Consider the following 20,077-nt stretch of genomic DNA (forward strand, 5'->3'; position numbering starts at 1 on the left):
GCAGGTAGGGCTCAAGGAGCTGTGGTTTAACACATTATCCAGGTGATTCTGAGGTTTGTTCAAATTTGAGAACAGTGATATAGGACCATTAAATGCTAACCTTTCACTGCGGGAGCAGACATGTATCAGGTAACAAGGAACCTCACAGCCCTGAGAGTCAGTGATGGGGAGGGAAATTGGTTTGATTTCTGGGAGCAATGACATACATGACCCCGGAAAGCTTGAGAATGATGGGTACCCTAACATGTGCTGCTAAAACAAATGGGGACATTTTTCTAAATGGCAATCTGTGCTGGGGCATACCTCTTGGTCCACCAAAGAGAATGGCTCTAGGCAGGTCGACTTGTCCAATTATTAGGCCTCTGTTCTCTATCATATTCTCAGTGTTATAACAGAACTTCTTTCACTTCTTCATACGTCCAAACTCCTCTGGGCTGCTCTTCTGCCCGGGGTGCCCTTCATACCTCTTTTACCACCCAAGTTCCACGACTACTCACTCTCTGAGTCTCAACTTAGATGTCGCTTTCTCAGGGACACCTTCCTTGATCCTTCCTGATGTCACTCAAATATGTTTATGAATCCCTACTTATAATTATTTAATATTTGCTTCCTCTAGTAGATCTCAAGTTCCATGAAAGTAAGGGGGCCGTGTTCAAATCTCACCCAATAAGAGTTTGTTGAATGAATAGAGATGCATTAACTTAGTAAATTTTATAGAAATAAAACAAATGTTAAAAACCCATGCTTCCTAAGCCCTGGCCTGGGAGCTTATCTGGTTCAGAACACGTCATCAGTGCCTTCTGCAATCCCTCATTCTTACATTCTTAGATCTTTCTATTCTTTACATTCCTTACCTGACTGGTCTAGGAAAGGATATCTCAATCTATCGTGGTAGAAAAGTGAGGAAAAATGGCTAAAATGTGCTGAACACACAACACGAAGAATCAGCTACTGTAGAGGTTTTCTACATGTTCACTTGCTCAAGGCTCTAGGAGTCCTGTGAGACCCGCCATCATCTTCATTATAGAGGTGAAGAAAGAGGTTGAAAGATGGTACATTGTATGGCCAGGAATCACAGAAACAGTGGAGATAAGATCTCTAACTAGGATTTATACTCAGCTTCAAAGTGCATGGCATTGACCACTAGGAGGAAGACAGTAACCTCAAGAGAAGTCATAAAAAGACAAACTCTGCTCAAGAGGCAACACAATGCATGTGTACTGTCTCAATGTTGGGTATATATTAAATATTCAATAAGTACTATTATTGGCTATCATCAACATCATCATCACTATCAACATCCTTAGTTGATAATCCTAAAAAGTATTATGTTTCTAGTCCTAAAACCCACACGTGAGCCAATTTAGGACATTCTGAATCTGTTTGAGTTAAGTTTGGAGAAATACCCTCTCAGAAAAAAAAAAAAAAAGACCCAAAAGGAAATTTATAAGCTGTACGTCCTCAAAGCTGAATTTAGACTCAAATAATCTGAAAATTACTAATGAAGTCTATTGCTTTATATTTTTTATGTTTTCCAGTGAATTAGTTTTGAGACACAGAAATCTCATAGCCTCAAAACAGTTGTTTTCCAGACCTTAAACTGGAAGGAAATACCTTTAAGTCCTTTGGTAGTATAATATCCCTCACTGCTGAAACACCTAGATCTAGCTCTGCTTCTCTTTCTTGGCATTTCTTGATTACCAATCACTTAAGTACCAATTTTCAAGACTCTTGTCATCTTTCACTAACACTGGCTTTACTACCAGGAGGAAAAGGCTAGAACAAAGCTACTGGGAGTGAAGAACAGCAGGAAACATGCAGGATAACTGACAATGAGGGAGCTGCTGATTAGTCCCACCACCAGATCAATGATTCTCTGTGGGGGGACACTGAGACCTGAGCTCCAAGAGAAGGAAACAAACCCATCCTTTCTCTTGCCTTGTTAGGTCACTGAAATGGTGAAGATGGCTAGCTTGTCTCTGAACTGGAGCAGGACAGGGAGTAGCAGCTTTCAGGAGCCAGAACAGGACAGGAAGTGGCAGGTTTCAGGAATGTGGCTGGTGGAAGGGTCATGAGATCAATGTTCAAGGGCACCACATGAAACCTGCTCCACGGTGCCTCAACAGAAAAGACCAATGTGAAAAAAATGGCTCAGCTCTTCTACAGCTTTTCCAAAAGCAGTATATGTTTAAATGCAAACCTAAAATTATTTACAAGTGCCTACTATGTACCAGGCCCTACACGTTAGTTTCATGTATATTAATTCTTTTAATCCTTCTAACAACAAAGGTTGTTAATCACATATTTATGTTATCAGTATTTAACACTTAAAAAGATGATGAATTTCCATTTTGGGTAATGGTGAAAGAACCTGTTGCACTCTCATGAGAATAATCAAAAAAGCTAGACAAACTTAAAACACACATACAGACACACACACACACACACACACACACACACACACACACACACACACACCCACACACCCACACACACCCAGTGAAAATGCTTGAAGGCATTGGAAAATTCCCAGGGCAGCCAGGACTTGGGAGGCCAAGAATGACTCTGAAGAGTATGTGGGTAGCACACTGACTTGAGCCCAATATTCTGCAGCACTTCTCTCTCCAATTCATTTGCTAATTCACCAATGGCACAGAATCAAATGCTAAGAAAATGAGCTGAGTGCAGTGGCTAAGAAACTTGGAGGCTGAGTAGAGATTCTGATGTTCTCATGGGGTTGGGAAGATGGAAACTGCAGTTGAGGGCCTGGTAAGGAAGATGGTCCCTGGAAAACAATCCAGGCTTCCAGTTGGAATGACTGGTAGACTATACCCTAGAAGTAAGAGTAAACTGCTAATAGACCACCCCTGGCAATAACCGAAACCTCTTAGCCATCACATCAAAGATGGACTAAGGCAGTATGCCTCTGCTTCAATGACCTGATAAAATGAAAAAAACAAATCTTCTCTGGAGAAAGATAACAACAGATTGAGATTATTTCTAGAGATTTTAAAGGACTATGTCTAGTGTTCTACCATGCATACCAGGAGGTAAGACCAAATGACTAAAAATGAAGTAGAAAATCAAACAATATGAACTGGCACACAGCTAATTCAGATATTGACATTATTAGACATGGTTCTTAAAAAAATACAATTAACTTATTCAAGAAAACAGATAATAAGATGGAAGATTTAATCAGAGAAATAGAATCTCAGGGTAAGACAAACAAATGAACACCTAAAACCAAAAATTACAATAACTAAAATTAAGAGCGCAATAGATGGTTAATAAAAGATTGGACACAGCAGAAGGCAAAGTATCAAGCCAGAAGACAGAGCATTCAAAAACCAAAGTGAAACACGAAGAAAAAAAAAAAATGAACAAAACAGAGAGCAAGAAGCATGTACAGAAGGGTCTAATATTTATGTTTTATTGGATTTCCAGAAGGGAGAAGGGAAGAGGGAAGAGAAGGGGGGGGGGGGGGGGAGAGAAAGAGAGAGAGAGAGAGAGAGAGAGAGAGAGAGAGAGAGAGAAATAAGACAGTAACAATGCTAAAAGAGATATCACTAACTGAGAATTTTCCAAAGCAGATGAAGAACACTAAAGCACAGATTTAAGAAGCTTCACAAATCCTATTTAGATTTAAATATAAACACACACATGCACACAAACACTATAGTAAAACTGCTGAAAACCAAGACAAGGAGAAAAAAATTAAAGCAGTTAAAGGAAAAAGATATATTACAAGTTGAGTATCCCTTACACAAAATGCTTGGGACCAGAAGTGTTTCAGATTTTGGATTTGGAATATTTGCATTGTACTTTCTCTAATCTCTAAATCCCAAATCCCAAATCCCAAGTGTTTCAATGAGCATTTCCTCTGAGCATCATGTAGATGCTCAAAACGTTTTGGGTTTGGAGCATTTGGGATTGTAGATTTTTGTATTTGAGATGCTCAATCTGTATTTTCAGAGGAAAAACAGTAGTTTGACAACAGACTTTGACTAAAAACACTGAAATACAGAAACAATGAAATGAAATCTTTAACTGTTAAAAGAAAAAAAATTCCTGATAGATACATATCCAGATAAAATATCCTTAAAATTATAAAAATGAAATGGAAACATTTTAAAACAAATTAAAATGGAGAGAATTTGTCATATTACAAGAAATACTAGAGGTAATTATTAAGGAAAAATATTCCAGATGGAAACAAAGATATTCAGAGAGAAATAAAGAGAAAAGAGAAAGCAATGGTTAAAATAAATATTTACCATATAAAACAGTAATTACAGTGTATTGTTACAGTGTATTGTTACCATATTCCAGTGTATTGTTTGATTCAAAATATATGTAGATTTAAAATACATGAAAACATAACCTAAAACCAATAAGACTGATCAAAGAAAGAGAACATAAATGGAATTCACATGGAGTATCACCACAGAACCTGTAGACTAAAAGGATAATACGAGAATATCCAATCAATAGAATAATAAGAAAATACTACAAACAATCCTACATACATACATTTGACAACTTAGATGAAATGGACCAAGTTCTAAAAAAGTAACTATTGCCACAACTCACACAATAGGATTTAAATGAACTGGAATTATAATTATTAGGGATATTACATTCATAATTTAAAATCTCCCAAAAAAGAAGTCCTCAGGCCCAGATGGTTTTACTGGAAAATTCTATCAAATGTTTAAAGAAGAATTAACACCAGTTCTACACAACCCCTTCGGGAAAAAGAAGAGGAGGTAACACTTCCCTACTCATTCAATGAAGTCAGCAATAAATATTAGCAAATGGAATAAAGTAATATATAAAAATAATTATATACCATGACTGAATGGGTTTTATCCCAGAGATGCAAGGTGGTTCAATGTTTGAAAAGTGATAAATTCAAACCAACATATTAATAGGCTAAAGAAGAAAAATCACATGATTATATAAATTGAAGTGGAAACAGCATTTGACAAAACTCAACACCCATTTATGAGAAAAACTCTCAGAAAACTAGGAATTAAGGGAAACTTTCTCAACTTGATAAAGGCAGTTACAGAAAACCTGCAGCTAACATTACACAGAGTGATGACACAGACTGCTTTCTGCCTAAGAACAGGAAACAGTCAAGAACATTTACTCTTACCACTGCAGTTCCACATTGTGATGGAGGTTCTAGCTAGCACAATGAGGCAAGAGAAAGAAACAAAAAGTACACAGAGAAGAGTGGGAGACACAAACTTATATTCACATAAAAACCTGTAGGCAATTGTTGATAGCAACTCTATTTGTAATAGCCAAATTAGAAACAACTAAATTGTCCCTGGATAGGTGACTGGTTAAACAGATTGTGGCATATTTATTCATATCATGGAATACTACTCAACAACAAAAAGAAATCAACTAGTGACACCCACGACAACTTGGATGGACCTCAAAGACTCTGAGCTAAATGAGAAGAGCAGTCCCGAAAGGCCACATTCTTCCCCACTTATGTGAGTCCTTCAATGTAACATTCTAGAAATGACAGAACCATAGAGATGGAAAATAGGTTAGTGACTACCAATGTGAGAGATGTGGGAGGTGTTTGGCTATACAAGTTAGCAAGAGGACTTCTCTTAGGTGCTGAAAACAGTTGTGTGTCTTGACTACAGAGATGGTTGCATAGATCTATCTGTCTGGTGAAATGGCAGAGAACACACACGTACACTGCACCCATGTCAGACACCTGGTTTTAACTCTGTACTGTGCTGATGTAAGATAGCAACACTGGAGAAAACTAGGTGAAGGATATAAGGAGCTGCTCCATATTCATGCTGTGTTTGCAAACTCCCTATGACTCTGTAAAATTTCAAAAAAAGAAGTTAAAAATAACTCTAGTTGTATAACTATGTATAGCTATGACTATATGTAGTAACTATAACTATGTGGTTATGGAAAAAGCAAATAAAATGCATCAAGTTATGCTGGCAAAGATGATCCATCCAAAGTAAAAAAAAAAAAAAAAGAAAAGTCAGAACATTTTGTAATTCTCCACCCACTTTCAGCTAACTACCCAGGAACGAATAGAATCTCAATGGTAGAAGGGTATAAATGCCAGATATGAGTGTCTATTATGTTACCTTAAACTTAATGGTACTTATTAACTGCCAGCTGTTGTTCTTTTGTTTACATATATAAACTCCATTAAATCCTTGTAGGGGCTATGATTATGTGGAAACCAAGCTGGAGAGAAGGTGAGTAATTTGTTCAAGTCACACAACTACATGGAGTGGCAGAGCCAGGCCCCCAAACAAGAAAGTTTGGCTTTACAGTCTACTTTTTGAACAGCTGAGCTGTCTCTCACACACAGATTTTCCTTTTCTGTCTCCCTTTGGTCTGTCTCTTGCTCTTAGATCTTAATGTAAATAATAATTAGTGTAAATGTTGTAGACAACATCATACACACTACACTTAAAGGATGGCTAAGGGATCTCCAGGGACCATTGGGACCATGAGCTGTTCTCGCCTTGTGTCTGACTTTAAGGACTGACCTCTTTTGCAAGCACAATGCTGTTCTGTGCTCTTGCTGTGAAGTGTGCACAGGGCCTAGCTGGCCTCCACTGGGTTTGCTTCTTCATGAGAAACCCGTAGAGGGAGGGGTGTGAGGAAATGCAGTCAGGCTTTCCCCTAAGGATGGGCAAGGCCTACTGCTAACCTTGACACAGACAACCCGTTGCATCTACACTGGAGGACTATCCCTCTCACCCTAGCACCCAGAGGTCTGGGTGTGTGAAAAGTGGCCAGGTATGAGGACTCCAGAGTACTAGCTCAAGACTGACTGGTTGTCTGAGCAAAACATGGGCTCCAGAATTCCACTTTTGAATGGGCCTGTCTCCATTCTTCATCTGCTCTCCAGAGGGCAGGGCATTCTACCATAGGTCAATATTAAAATGCCTCTTTAAGATGTTGGGTATTTGTGAGTACTAACATGAAAACAGTCTTTTACTGTCCTTCCTCATCTCACTGATTATTTATTGTTTGAAAAGATAAATACAGGAAAGCAATTGACCTCACAATGTCCTGTTCTTGATTATACATTGCATTAAATACGGAAATTATAAAGAGGGCACTTTGGAATCTGCCTGTAGCTTTGGCAAAGCTTGTGTAATGAAAAGGGATGTGGCTTAGTCTAAGAGATTGATGCAAACCACAGGTCACAAGAGGTCTGGAGGGAGCGTGGTAGACCAACACAGATGGAGCATCACTACAGAGAGTGGGTCAAGGACCAGAGCTTTGGAGGTATCCTTGTGTTCCCACAGTAGGGTGCTTTGCACTTACTAGACATCTCATTTCTTAATTGAACGAATAAAAGAATGAGGGAGGGAGGAAAGAAGGAAGGGGTATCTGGCAGAACAGGAGCAGCATGCACGTTCCTCGCACCTGCTTTGTGACTTTCCACATTTTTTACTGTAATACATAGTGAGAAACAAATTTTGCATCATGTCCTAGAACTCAGCTACACACATGCACAGATGTGCAGTTTACATACATGTGTAAGTCAAACAAAAATACAAAATGACGCTTATACTTATTATAATCTAGGCAATGTTCTTTTCTATCCTATTTTGTTTAAAAATGTTGGTTGATCCTACTGAGGTGATTTCAAGACGTACTGACAGGTTACAGCCTGCAGTCTGAAAATCCCCACCATAGCCAGAAGCTCACACTTGGATGCTGCAGTCAGACCTAGGCTGAAGCCCTGGCTCTACCAATTTATTACCTGTGTCACCACAGATAAGTGTCTTAATTCTCCTGAACCTCTAGTTTCTCATCTGTGAAATAGATTCCTACTCCACAGGACTTCTGTCTTCTTTCTAAAGCACACATCTGAACATGCTGACCCCACTTCAAGGGCTCCCTGTCGCCCTCGGGCTAAAGTCTGAATGCTTTATCTTAGATTATCTGGCCTTTAACAGCAGGGCCTGTGCTGACTTTCATCTCTTGCCTCTGACTGGCCTGACACACACACCACACTCCAGCTCTTCTGGTAGATACACTTTCCTACGTGGCACTGTGTTTTTCACGTGGGCCTTTGCATGCTCTTCTGCCCACACCATCTCTACTTATTCCTTAGGTCATGATACATGTGCCTAAGGGGCCTCCTTTGATCACCCAGATCTGCATTCCAGCATCTCTCACTCACCCTGGTCATAGCAAATCATTATTACTACTCCACACTGTCATCTGCATCCCCCCAGAAGGCAGGAAAGTGTATTCTGTTCCATTTTCTTTGTGTTGTTTTATGTCTAAATGAAGAAATTCTGACCATCCCTTCTCATCACCTATTAGTAAACAGAATTAGTGAGAAAAATATATCCTAAGGACCAGGCTATTTGTTCGGAAAATGTCAATGCCTAAATGCTTACATGACAGCTTGAAGAACTCAGGGTAATCCTTTGACAAACATTCCTCAAATGTGCCCATTTACTACCAGTGGTCAAGGTACTCTTGAAAATGAATTGTCCCTGGGTATAACTCTCCTTGCCTAGTTCATACATAATAAAGGAGAAAATTGTCCACATTTGTCACCCCTGGACTCTGACAACTTAGGCAGACATAACTAGCATGGTCCCAAGAGTAGGGCTCTCAGAATATGGGAAAAAAAATTAATGAGAACATCAAGTTTTCAAGAGAGAAGATGGAGGAAAGCAGAGTTAATGATATATCAGTTATTATTAGCACTTATCTGGCCATAGAGATTCTTTCATTAAGAGATTTCTCATTATTGTTTAAAAGTCACTTAAAAATTGATGGTAATATGTTATATGAAAAAGAAAATCTGATTGCTTTGTTCAACTGATGAGTTAACTCTCTATGGAAATGGCATTTATCACTGGGATTCCAAAACTGAAATGAGATCACTTTGGCTCTGTGTGTAGAAACTAAAAACCACATCACTAAGTAATTGACTATATTCACTGCTCAAGTCCCTGCACACAGCCTCACAAAGTTGTGAGCCAGAGATGAGTATTAAAATGCGGTTAAACTAAAATAAAATTAACTGGAACACCCACTAGAGAGAAGAAGACTGAGAACAAACATCAACAGAAGCATGAGCTGAACGTGACCATGCTGTGGTTCAGTGAAATGTGGAATCTCTGAAATCAATGAGCTGTTGTGGAGTGTGTTGATATCCGTTATCCTACATTAGCCCAATAGCCTGAGACATGTTCACATAGGCTGTTTGCACAGCTATGGTGCTTTCCTGCTTATACTTTTCCTACCCTTCATTGCCCTATTCTTAGAATTTCCCATAATATACTTTTTTTCAGTTGTCATGAAAACATTTGTCCCTTGGTTGCCTTAAGTAAGTGATATTAGAAGTTACTCAGACAGAAATATTGCAGCCTAGGCTATGAAAGAAGCTCTAGATATTAAGGATAGCCTCCCACAGAGAATCTATAAGAATATATCTGACCAATGTGACACACAGTATTAATCTATGACTTTTGCATTATTAAAGGCAGTGGAAAGAAGGAAACAAGTTATCGAGAGGTCATCTGTTTGAGGTGGACTCCATGGAGTAACTTCCTTTTAAGAGATACTCAAAACTCCCTTCACCTTTAACTTTTTTTTCCTGGAAAGATGAAATACTATTTCTCAACATCCCCCTCCCCCACAACCAGAGTAACTTTTTAGCATAATTTTGCCAATGAGAAGTTGCTGGGGTCTTCTCAGAGATCTTTTCCAAGAACTTGACTCACACATTCCACTGGCCATTGACCACTTTCCCCTTCTTTCTCCCCAGAAGGTGGATGTGAAGCCTAGAGCTGCTCTACCCATCTTGGAATCATGATGCCACGTGAAGATGAGGCCTAACCATGGGCAAGGGTAAAGGAGAGAGAGGAAAAGGTGCCCCTTGAGGAACCTTGTCCTAGTGGTTAAGGCACATATCTTAGTGGGGTTTTCTGTTGTTCACAGTCAAGCAAGTTCTTACTTGACTCGGTGTCATTACTGACAGCTCTTCTGGGACCCTCAGAAATTGGGCCAGCCCACCCTGTGGACAATCATTGAGCCCAACACCAAACCAAACGGACATTCAAGTTAGACAGTAGGAAGACAGACTTAGTTCTGAGGACAAGCTTAGGGACATCTAGTGAATCACGGTTTTAATTGCTAGCAGAGCTCAGTGTATAATAACTGCGCCCTGTGCTTATGCAGATGATCTGATGCTCTAAGAGAATCGGGGTCACTCTTCAGTTTTCTTGCCTTTTATCCCCTCACTCACTGTTCTGATTTTCTGTTTCTACTTTCTGTTTCTGATTATTACAATACTTTGGCCGGAGATGAGGCTGAAGTTAGGATTTAACCATTAAACATGTGACCATGGAACAGATGGAAACTGACAGCTGCCCAAACCTATGACTTTAAGGGTCAACAGCTACAAATAACCAATAACCTTCCCAAATAGTTATATTTAGTTCAGTAATCTTCTCCATATATCCCAATAGTACATAATGTGGTTCAATAACACATAGCCCAAAAAGCCCCCTAAATAGTTATCGGTGACACTTATTGAGCCAGGCCTGGGATAATTTCATTTAATCTACAAATAAATCAGAGGACAGCAGATATACTCTTGTCCTTACTTTAGAGTGGGGAAACTGAGGTTTTGAAAAAATTAATCCATTTGAACCAAAAGACCAATTCATAGCCTCAGGTCTTTCTCAAATTGAATACATCTGAAATTTCATGATTTTTACAATATATCCTGCATATACCTCTGCTCTAATGGAACACATCATACTGTAAGGATTTGTTTATGAGACAGCTTTAGCCATTAGACTTAGTTCCTTGAAGGTCTAAACTTCTGGACTACAACAATACTCAACAAAAGTATTCTACAAACATGGGTGGATGCACGTTAGAACATCAAGGCTGTCTGGGGTGTTGAGAGCTGTGGGCTGTTTGCCATTTTAATTTCACAACTGCCATATGTTAGTCAATAAGTAAGTATTTAGGAAGCAAATACCAAGTGCCTACTATATACTGGGCCACGGAAAGTCTTATTTTGCTTATTAAGTCTCAATGGACACATTATTTATGAATAATGGGAATAAAACAAGTAACCTCTAGGATTTACCGAGTAATTTTCTTTCTTGTCAGGGTTACCAGTGGTAAATCAAGGAGTTTTCCCAATCATGGCATACCTCAATATCGTAAGATAAGTTCACAGATGAACTGGAAAGTGCAGACCAGATAGCAGTAGACTAGATTAATAGCTAAGTGACGATCCCAAAGAGTGTTGATTAATGGAGGTCTCAAGTGATGAGATGCAGGGATCATACCTGACATTGATCAATGATCTTATCAATGACATGGATGAGCTCACAATGATTAAATATGAGGATGGTGCAACTTAGGAAGGATAACAAATAAACTGGAGGACAAAAATCAATACCTTAAAATATCCATTGGCCACAATGATGAGCTAAGCCTAACAAGTTAATATTTAACTCGGATAAAGGCAATATCCTACATTTAAAAAATAATCACTGTACAAATAATAGGATCTTGAACAGTATGTTGAAGAATCTGGTTTGATAGCAACTCAAGTGAAAAAAATAGAAGCTCTAGTTAAAGTGCATAATTTGGTTGGGGGCAGTGGCTCAAGGCTATAATCCCAGCATTTTGGGAGGTAGAAGCAAGAGGATTGCCTGAGCCTAGGGATTCGAGACCATCCAGGGCAACTTGGCGAGACCTCATCTCTGCTATAAATCAAAAAATTAGCAGGGTGTGGTAGTGTGCACCTATAGTTCCAGGTACTTGGAAGGCTGAGGCAGAAGAATCACCTGAGCCCAGCAAGTCAATGCTGGAGCGGCCATGAGCATGCCACTGCACTCCAGCCTGGGCAATGGAGTGAGACTCAAACAAAAAAAAAAAAGTGTGCAATCTAAACTAATGAAGATAACTGATATAACAGTCTAGGTCACATTACTAAGTGCAGAGGACTACAGACAGAGGATGCAAGAGCCCCATTCATTTCTGTGCTTCTCTGAGCATATCTAAGACATGGTGCCTGGTTCTGCTCCCATGCTCAGCACAGCAATCGTAAACCTGATATACATGAATGTTTGTGTATCAGTCCATTTTACGTTGCTATAAAGAAATATCCAAGGCTGGGTAATTTATTAAGAAGAAAGAGGTTTATTTGGTTCACGGTTCTGCATGGTGCCAGCATCTGCTGGACTTCTGGTGAGGCCTCAGGAAGCTACAATCATGGTGGAAGGCAAGGGGAGCAGATGTGTCACATGGTGAGAGTGGAAGCAAGAGAGGAGGGGCCAGCCTTTTTTAAACGATCAACTCTCACATGAACTAACAGAGCAAGAACTCACTCACCACAAGACAGTACCAAGCCCTTCATGAGGGATCCGCCCCCACGACCCAACAACTCCCACAGGCCCCACCTCCAGCATCAGGGGTTGACACTTCAGCATGAGGTTTGGAGGGGAAAAACATCCCAACTATCTCAGTGTATATTCATAAAATGGCACTAAGAGGGCAGCAGGTATGGATTATAATTTAACTGAGGGAATTGAGGCTGAAGACATGACTGCACAGGGAAATTCTCAAGGTTGTCTTCCATGTCTTCTGCATCCTTGTCAAGGCCAGCACTGGACACAGAGCCTGGCCCATGTGCAGAGCTTGTGAAATGCCTGCTGGTGAAAGTAGTCCCAGCAGGCATTTTGCACACGGTAGAAGGGCTGGCTGTTCCTGAGGCTTCGAGATGGTATCTGAGTGGATCAGTCCAGGCTCTCTGGAAAATGTCACACGGAGACAGTGTCCAAGTGGATAAAGTGGGCATCTCTAAATCCGTTAGAGCAATCTAAAGGTGCACAGGGCTGCCTTGTGAATTGTCACTGGAAGTATGACAATGTGGGTCAGTGGACATCTCATGAGGGAGCTTGTGACTAGGAAGAAGGGCCTGCCCACCCCCAAGATTCTTTTAAGGCATCCATTCATGCAACATTTCAAGGATATCCACTGAGAACAGACTACCTGAGGAACTGAGGGGACAGAGGAGGCAGAGCAGGCAGGGTCCCTACTGGGTCTCCAAAATGGGCTACACAGACCCCACTTGGGGAGGGGAAAAAGAGAAGATTAGAACCACTGCTCACACAGTGACTTCTCAAAGTCTTCATCCTTGTATTAATTTCTAAATTTGATACATTCTATAATATATAATATTCTGGTAGGTTAAATAAGTATATATCACTTAGAAACAAATCCATGTATTATGGGGGCTAATATCCCCAAACATTTTCACTGAGAGGGTGCATGATCAGACACACTGGGAAATTTCTAGAAAAGAATGTCCCCACGCCTTTAGGAGGCTGAGGTGAGTGGATTGCCTGAGCCCACGGGTTCGAGACCCGCCCAGGCAGGCGAGATCTCATCTCTACAATAAATCAAAAAATTAGCTGGGTGTGGTAGCACGCGCCTGTAATGCCGGCTACTTGGAAGGCTGAGGCGGAAGGATCGCTGGAGCCCAGCAGGTCGAGGCTGCGGTGGTCGGGAGCAGCCACTGCACTCCAGTCTGGGCGACAGAGTGAGACTCCAACTCAAAAAAAAAAAAAAAGAAAAGAATGTCAAACAATCACACAAACAAAAACCACAACTTGACACTCCACCTTGGCAGTCAGAAAAGAAGGGTTTTCTTTTCTTCTATTTACATTATACTGTAATGACCCATTTCTACACGCGTTGGTCCCCTACACGTAAATGCAACCTCCTCTGGACTGGGACTGAATCTCAGTCATATCTATCTTCCCTAGAGCTTTCTCCAGTAGCTAGAACACATTAGGTGCCAAATGAAAACTTATTGGATGAGTTGAAGGAGTGAGTAGATGGATGGATAAAAGAGAGTGCCCTCTGATGGTAAATATGGTGGGCTGAAATGCACAGTTCCTACATACTCTTTGGGACACTGCCATAATCACTTTTGGACTTACCTGGGCCCAAGCATATAAGGAAGACTCACAGTTTCATTGATAAAGTAGAGTAATAATAATAATGATAGTAATGATGATGATAAGAGCTAACATTATCAAATGCCTACTGTGTGCCAAGAACAAATCTGCTTGTTTTAAGACCTAAAGAATAAGGAGCAGAGTGGTCCCCAAATATAATTAAAGACAGGCACAGAATAAAGATAATTCTGAAGGTAGAGAGCTACACTTTGATCTGCTGTCCAAAACATGACAACAGTCTAAAACTCTGCTGACAGCAGCTTTAAATCACTTATTAATAAAGGGGTCAGAGCAAAAGCAAGACTCTAGTACTTATATGTATATCTGGATTGGGCAGTAAGTAGTTATTTATCCTTGATTTTATTTTATAAGGGCTGCAGTTAAGATTATCCTAAGGGGGGATAAATTATCTGAAAAAATTTCTTTCCTGGTCATATCCACATAGGTGAAAATTGGAAAATAGAGTTTCTTAAATAGTGTTCCAAGAATAACTATAAGATCTGGAGGGAAACAGGGTAAGCTTTAGGTGAAAAACCAGGGGGGATGATACATGCTTGTTGTTGTGTGGTTTTCCTAGTGACCCCTAATGCATGTCAGCATATCAGATACAAGAAGGCGGAGTGAGGAAGCCTGTTCCTTGTGGCTCAGCCCAGAATTCCCCATGTGTATTTAACTCATGAGCCTTTTTTATAGGATGCCTCATATTTATTTCCAAGGGGCTAGTGGAAAATCCTGACTTCTGTGCGGGGCTTCCAGCTATGGAATATGCAGAGGATGGCTATGAGGGCCCCTTGATATAGGGAAAGTAAGATAACCAGAAGAAATGCATGCCTGGTGTTATTATTTACATGAGAAAATTCCACCCCAGATGAAGGCTGGGGAGAGAAAATCCAGTTCATAATCAATTCTTTGAATTAGCAGTTTAGTTATTACGGCTCTATCACAGTCATAAGAATTTATATTTTCATTTTGTCCTGAAGAAAAACTTGACCATCTTTCTCTAATATTATCAACCTGGAAGCTTGACAGTAAGGATTAAAAATTGCTCCTTCCTTCCCACTTGGTTATTGGAAAGGCTCTGAAAGGTAATCAGTCTTGTGAAGACACTTTACAGTCTGCATAAAAATGCCACTATTTCCCTTCCTCTCCCCAACCTAATTGAAAGTGCATAATATCCCCCAGCTGGGGAGACGTAAATGGTAAACATGCACAATATATCATGCTATCACACAAAGGCTGGTGACTAACAGGGTCTGGGTGGTTGTCAGAACCCGAAGAAATTCAGGAAACACGTCTTTTCCTCGTGTGGAGTGACAGCTCTCTGTGCCTGCCCCCACTTCCTCCCCACTGCCACCCTCTAGGCTCCAAGTCAGATGAGCCCATCGTGAGTCAACACAGTGCCTGCACGTGTCATTCCAAGGGTCACCTAACAACGTATATTGACTGAAACTCTCTAACATCATCCTTTTGAGAGAGAGGCATTTTGCTTTTGGCAGGAGGTGGGGCTGGAATCTTATTGCTCCCTACCTATTTCAGTTGTACTGACAGATGGTCCTATTATCTTTTCTCTCAGCTGCTAAACCTAAAGATCTTTGGCCTTGTCACCTCTTATCTTTCTCTACTTCATCAAACTCCTATTGCCGAGATTATCTCCTTTTCTACCTCTGATCATCCATGAATATCTACACAGGGTCACATTTTCCTTGCGCACAAAATCCCCATCTTTCTTTTCAAAGAGCCCTCCTCCTCCACAGCTCTCTATAATTCCACTTCAATTACACTCCCTTGGAAGTTATCACTTTCTTTCCCTGACTCCTCACCTCCAAGTGCCATGCCATTTTCCTGAATAAGTCTTTTACAATAGGACCCTTAGGAGAAAGGACAATATTCCTTCAAAGTTTTCATCATTAGTTGTCTGTCACAATATTCCTTCAGAAATCACTCCCTGTTGTACCATGAACTCTACGAGTGCAATTCATTCATGCGACCTTATAACTGGCTATTGTCTTATGTTTGATGGCAGATACCTTGCAGGTAGGTCAAAGTATAGCATGTATCTAAAGTCCCATGTCATTTCAGCTTTAATCGAACAGAGGATATGTTTTTATCTACTTCAGCAGTGAGATGATTTGAAGCTTACTGAGTTAAAACTCCATTTATCTTTCACTAAAGTTCTATTACCTGTCAACTGCAGTGGGTGGATGGTATGGCTTGTTGACCTTGGCATAGAGACCCTCTAAGTGGTCTCTTTCTGGAGACAGTGGACGCCCCTCCCGCGGATAGCCAAATGGTCCAGCCCGAGGGGGAGATGGAGATCTGAAGACATTTGCTGATGTACATGGCTCCCGAAAGTGGTTCACTCTGGCGTAGTTGGGGTCCATCTCATCATCATCCATGTCGTGCATTGACCCAGCAGCCTCAGTAGCATATTCAACAAGGCCTCGTGCTTGCTTTTCCCTCAGCTCCTGATGTTTTGCTCCAATCCTGAAAAAATGCAGAATAGGTAGCAGAGGTGTATGTGAGTTTCATGTGCTAACACAATGAAATACTCCCTTGTTATGTTAACTCTTTCTAGGCACTTAGCTATCACTTTCCTGGTCACAAGATCACACCATGAAGAAATGCCAGCAGCATAAGAGAATCCCTTTTATGTCCCTGACCTCGATTTGTTATAGGGTCTTTACTTGGGTGGCAATGCAATGGGTATGTTGACATCTTGCCCACTGATGACCAGACTGGTAGTGGAGTCAGAGGCTGATTTTCATTAACATCTCCAACCTACAGATAGGCTGTGTTTGTGGGAACAGTACATCTTTGGTGTAGTACGGAAGTCTTTTTTGGGACAGGAATGTGTTTTAAAGAACCCAGCAAAATCTTACAGCTTTGCTATGATTTCACTATTTAGTGCCCTAGAGTTCCAGTGTATTCTTCTAAGGAAAAGAGCATGCAAAAATTGATTTAAAGATGAAAAAGAAATACAGAGGCTTTCCGGTCACTAAATGCAGTGGGATCAGGGAGTAATTTATAAGAGACTCTAAGTTTTTTGGTTACATAAATGGGGATCATTGTGTCTGGTTATATAGGGGCGAGGGATAAAGTAAAATAGTGAAGAAATTAATAGGTTCCTGACATAGATGAATTGGCACATATAAGTGAATTAAACACCATTACTGGCAGAACTCCACAGTGCCAAAGCCTTAAGTGATATTACAAAATGCAACTTCTAATTAGGGCCACTACGAAGGCTACTGGGAATGGGAACAGAAAAATATGCTTAGGTGGATTCCAACTCTATCTGGATTTTGAGAATTTGACATTTAAACTGGAAAGTTTTAGATCAACTCTCCTCAAGTCCCAGTTATGTTTTAAAAGGGAAAGGTCACTATGGTATCTTATTGGACAATGGTGATCTTGATGTGGGTGGGGGTCATCAAACTAAAGAGGAGAGAGTGCAGGCCTCACAGTGTGGGCAGATAGGATGGTGGGGGGGTAAGATCATGTTCCCTTAGTGGCTGAAGAAAGACAGTTGAGAAGGGATGGGGGTTGACCTGAGGGACTTGGCTCAGGGAGTGGGAGAGGGTGGCTGGCTAGAAGTGAAAGATCCATGTGAGACTGGAGGCATCTGAAAGGGCTGAGTGAGTTGAAAAGCAAAAACTGAGACCCCCTCAGTGTCTTCTCCCCTTCAAGCAAAAATAGGCGTTTTTACATATGGCAGCTAGATTTACTTCACAAAATATCAAACCCTTTGTAAAAAATTCTTAGAAGCCATGATGTTTCAAGGTATTTTCTCTTTTGACAGAAAAAGTAGATTTATTTATGTATTTATTTATTGATAGTAAAGAGGAGGAGAAAATAAATTGGGGAGGAAAGGAAAAGAAGCAAAAACAAAAACAAGAAGGCATAGAACAAAAAAAATCCAGCATCTATCCTCAGGTCATGACAGATGAAAATAATTGCCAGGATACATCATTGCCTGTCTCTTATGACTCGGCCAAACCATGTACCCTATACCCTACACATAAGTAATTAGAAGAATTTATATTTTTGCATAAAGCAGCTCGAATCTCCATGGCGTTTTGAATTAAGATGAAAGGAAGACTACACAGTAGGGCACCCGTTAAGGGGCCTTGCCTGCTCCCTTCTGATGCATGTTAGTCCCAGATTCATGGATGTTTGTTTTGAGTAATTTTTGATAAAGAAGATAACCTGCTTCCTTCAGCAACAGAACAGTCTTTCCAGGGACAGTGTGGACTCAATGATCAGAGAATGCTTGCTGCACTCCAGTGATAGGGATGGATTTCCATTGCAAATAGATCAAGGGACAGCAATACAGTTGGGGTGGGTTCTGCAGGGCTGTTACCACCCTCATAAATGAGATGCCTTCAGGAGACATCACGCAGCAGAAAGATGAATAAGCCCACGGCCACAAAGGGCTATATATGTGCATTCACGGGAGAGGAAAACACCATGCTTGATTTGAAAACTCACAGAAATAGAGCACTGGTATCTGTGTTCCTCATTTCATCCCTTCTCTTTCTTAGAGGTTTTCTCACCAATTAAACTTGCTGAGTATGTAGAGATTCTCAGATGAAAAGTATTACGTGTGTGCCAAACATTATTTCATCTTGCGTTTTTCATTTTTAAAACAAAATCAAATTCTTCCTCAATTCTGTACTACCGGGTGTTTAGCAACTAATTTCATATTAATCACTCAGTAGGAGCAACAGTAATTCCTCTGAACCATCATTATTATGCCATATATCAGAGTCTTTCCATTAGAGGAGGACAAGACAATCTCTGAGAAGGACTACATGGTAGCAGAGGAGACTCAGGATGGAAATGTCGAGGATAAAGAGTTTTTTTAATACCTCTGACCCTCACCCATGCCCCAATTCAGTGTGAGAATTCCAGTTGTTTATAGTCATTTCCACTTGAAGTTCTCCTTACCACTGGCAACTCACCTGTTAAAATATCTATTTTTCAAAATATACCCCTCTTCATTGAGTGGTACTACCAGTCTCCCCCCTCTCCCAAGCACATGGCCTTTGCATTGTTTCAATCTCCTCTCTCTCTCCTCTTATGAAAACACTGTAGTTCCTTTTTCCATAACACATCTTAGATATCATCTTCTATTTTAATTTCTTTAGCTATAGTAGTCTGCTTTTATTTTTCCTTGACCTGTACTGTCCAATATGCTGACCATTAGCTATATGTGGCTCTATAAATTTAACTTTAAATGAATAAAATAAAATAAAATAAAATAATTTTCTCAGTTTCACAAACCACATTTCAAGTGCTCAATAGCTACAACTGGCTAGTGACTACTATACGGAACAGTCAGATACAGACTAATCCCATCAGTGCAGAAAGTTCTACTGGATTGTGCTGGCTTAGATTATTCTAAGAGTTTTTGGTATGCTACCTCATCTCACTGTAATCTATATCTTAGAAGAAGAACAATCTTCCTTAAAGAGAATTTCTATCACATCTGTCATAGCAAGGGTCTCTAATAAGAGATTGTAATAAATAATTAAGTACATAGTTACTCCATATCCCTCCCTGAAATGCTATATGAAAAAACAATAGAGAAATTGGGAAGAAAATCTCATCCACAATGGAATTAGGAAATGGCCTTAATCTCATGCCTTGCAATGGAATTTGAACTCAGCCCCAAATGGGGAGTATGCCAAGAGTTGACACTGGCTTTCATGTCCTGCAGGGTATACATCACCCTGAAAATAAGGTAGGAGTCCAGAGGAGTATAGTCAACTTTACTAGAAGAGAGTCTGAGGACAGGAGCAGGACCCTGGGATTGTAGGGCAAATCTCTCTGTGGATCCAACTTCAGAAGGGAGGTAGGGCTGAAAGAGAGATATTTTCTCTGAGCAGGTCTCTTCCCTTAAATAAACTTCATGGCAGGAAATGGATAAGAGAGAAGTGTGAAACTGCTTTGCATCTGATAGGCACAATCAGCAGAGCAGAGAGAAGTAAACCCACACTTGTCAAAATAAAACCAATAATCTAGGAGACTTCACGAGTAAGTAGGCTATC

The 20,077-nt window shown here is 40.3% G+C and overlaps 1 protein-coding gene across 1 annotated transcript in view; it reads right to left on the reverse strand.

Moving 5' to 3' along the window:
- The window catches only part of PARD3B (par-3 family cell polarity regulator beta), a 442,984-nt gene that overhangs the window by 44,414 nt on the left and 378,493 nt on the right, over positions 1-20,077 (reverse strand). The window contains exon 18 of the mRNA XM_008066237.2: positions 16,209-16,511. Coding sequence (XP_008064428.2) covers positions 16,209-16,511 — 303 coding nt within the window. The remainder of the gene's footprint in view (positions 1-16,208; positions 16,512-20,077) is intronic.

The sequence above is a fragment of the Carlito syrichta genome, unplaced genomic scaffold (assembly GCF_000164805.1).
Source record: "Carlito syrichta isolate Samal-C Ts95f unplaced genomic scaffold, Tarsius_syrichta-2.0.1 Scaffold308865, whole genome shotgun sequence".
Classification (NCBI taxonomy): domain Eukaryota; kingdom Metazoa; phylum Chordata; class Mammalia; order Primates; family Tarsiidae; genus Carlito; species Carlito syrichta.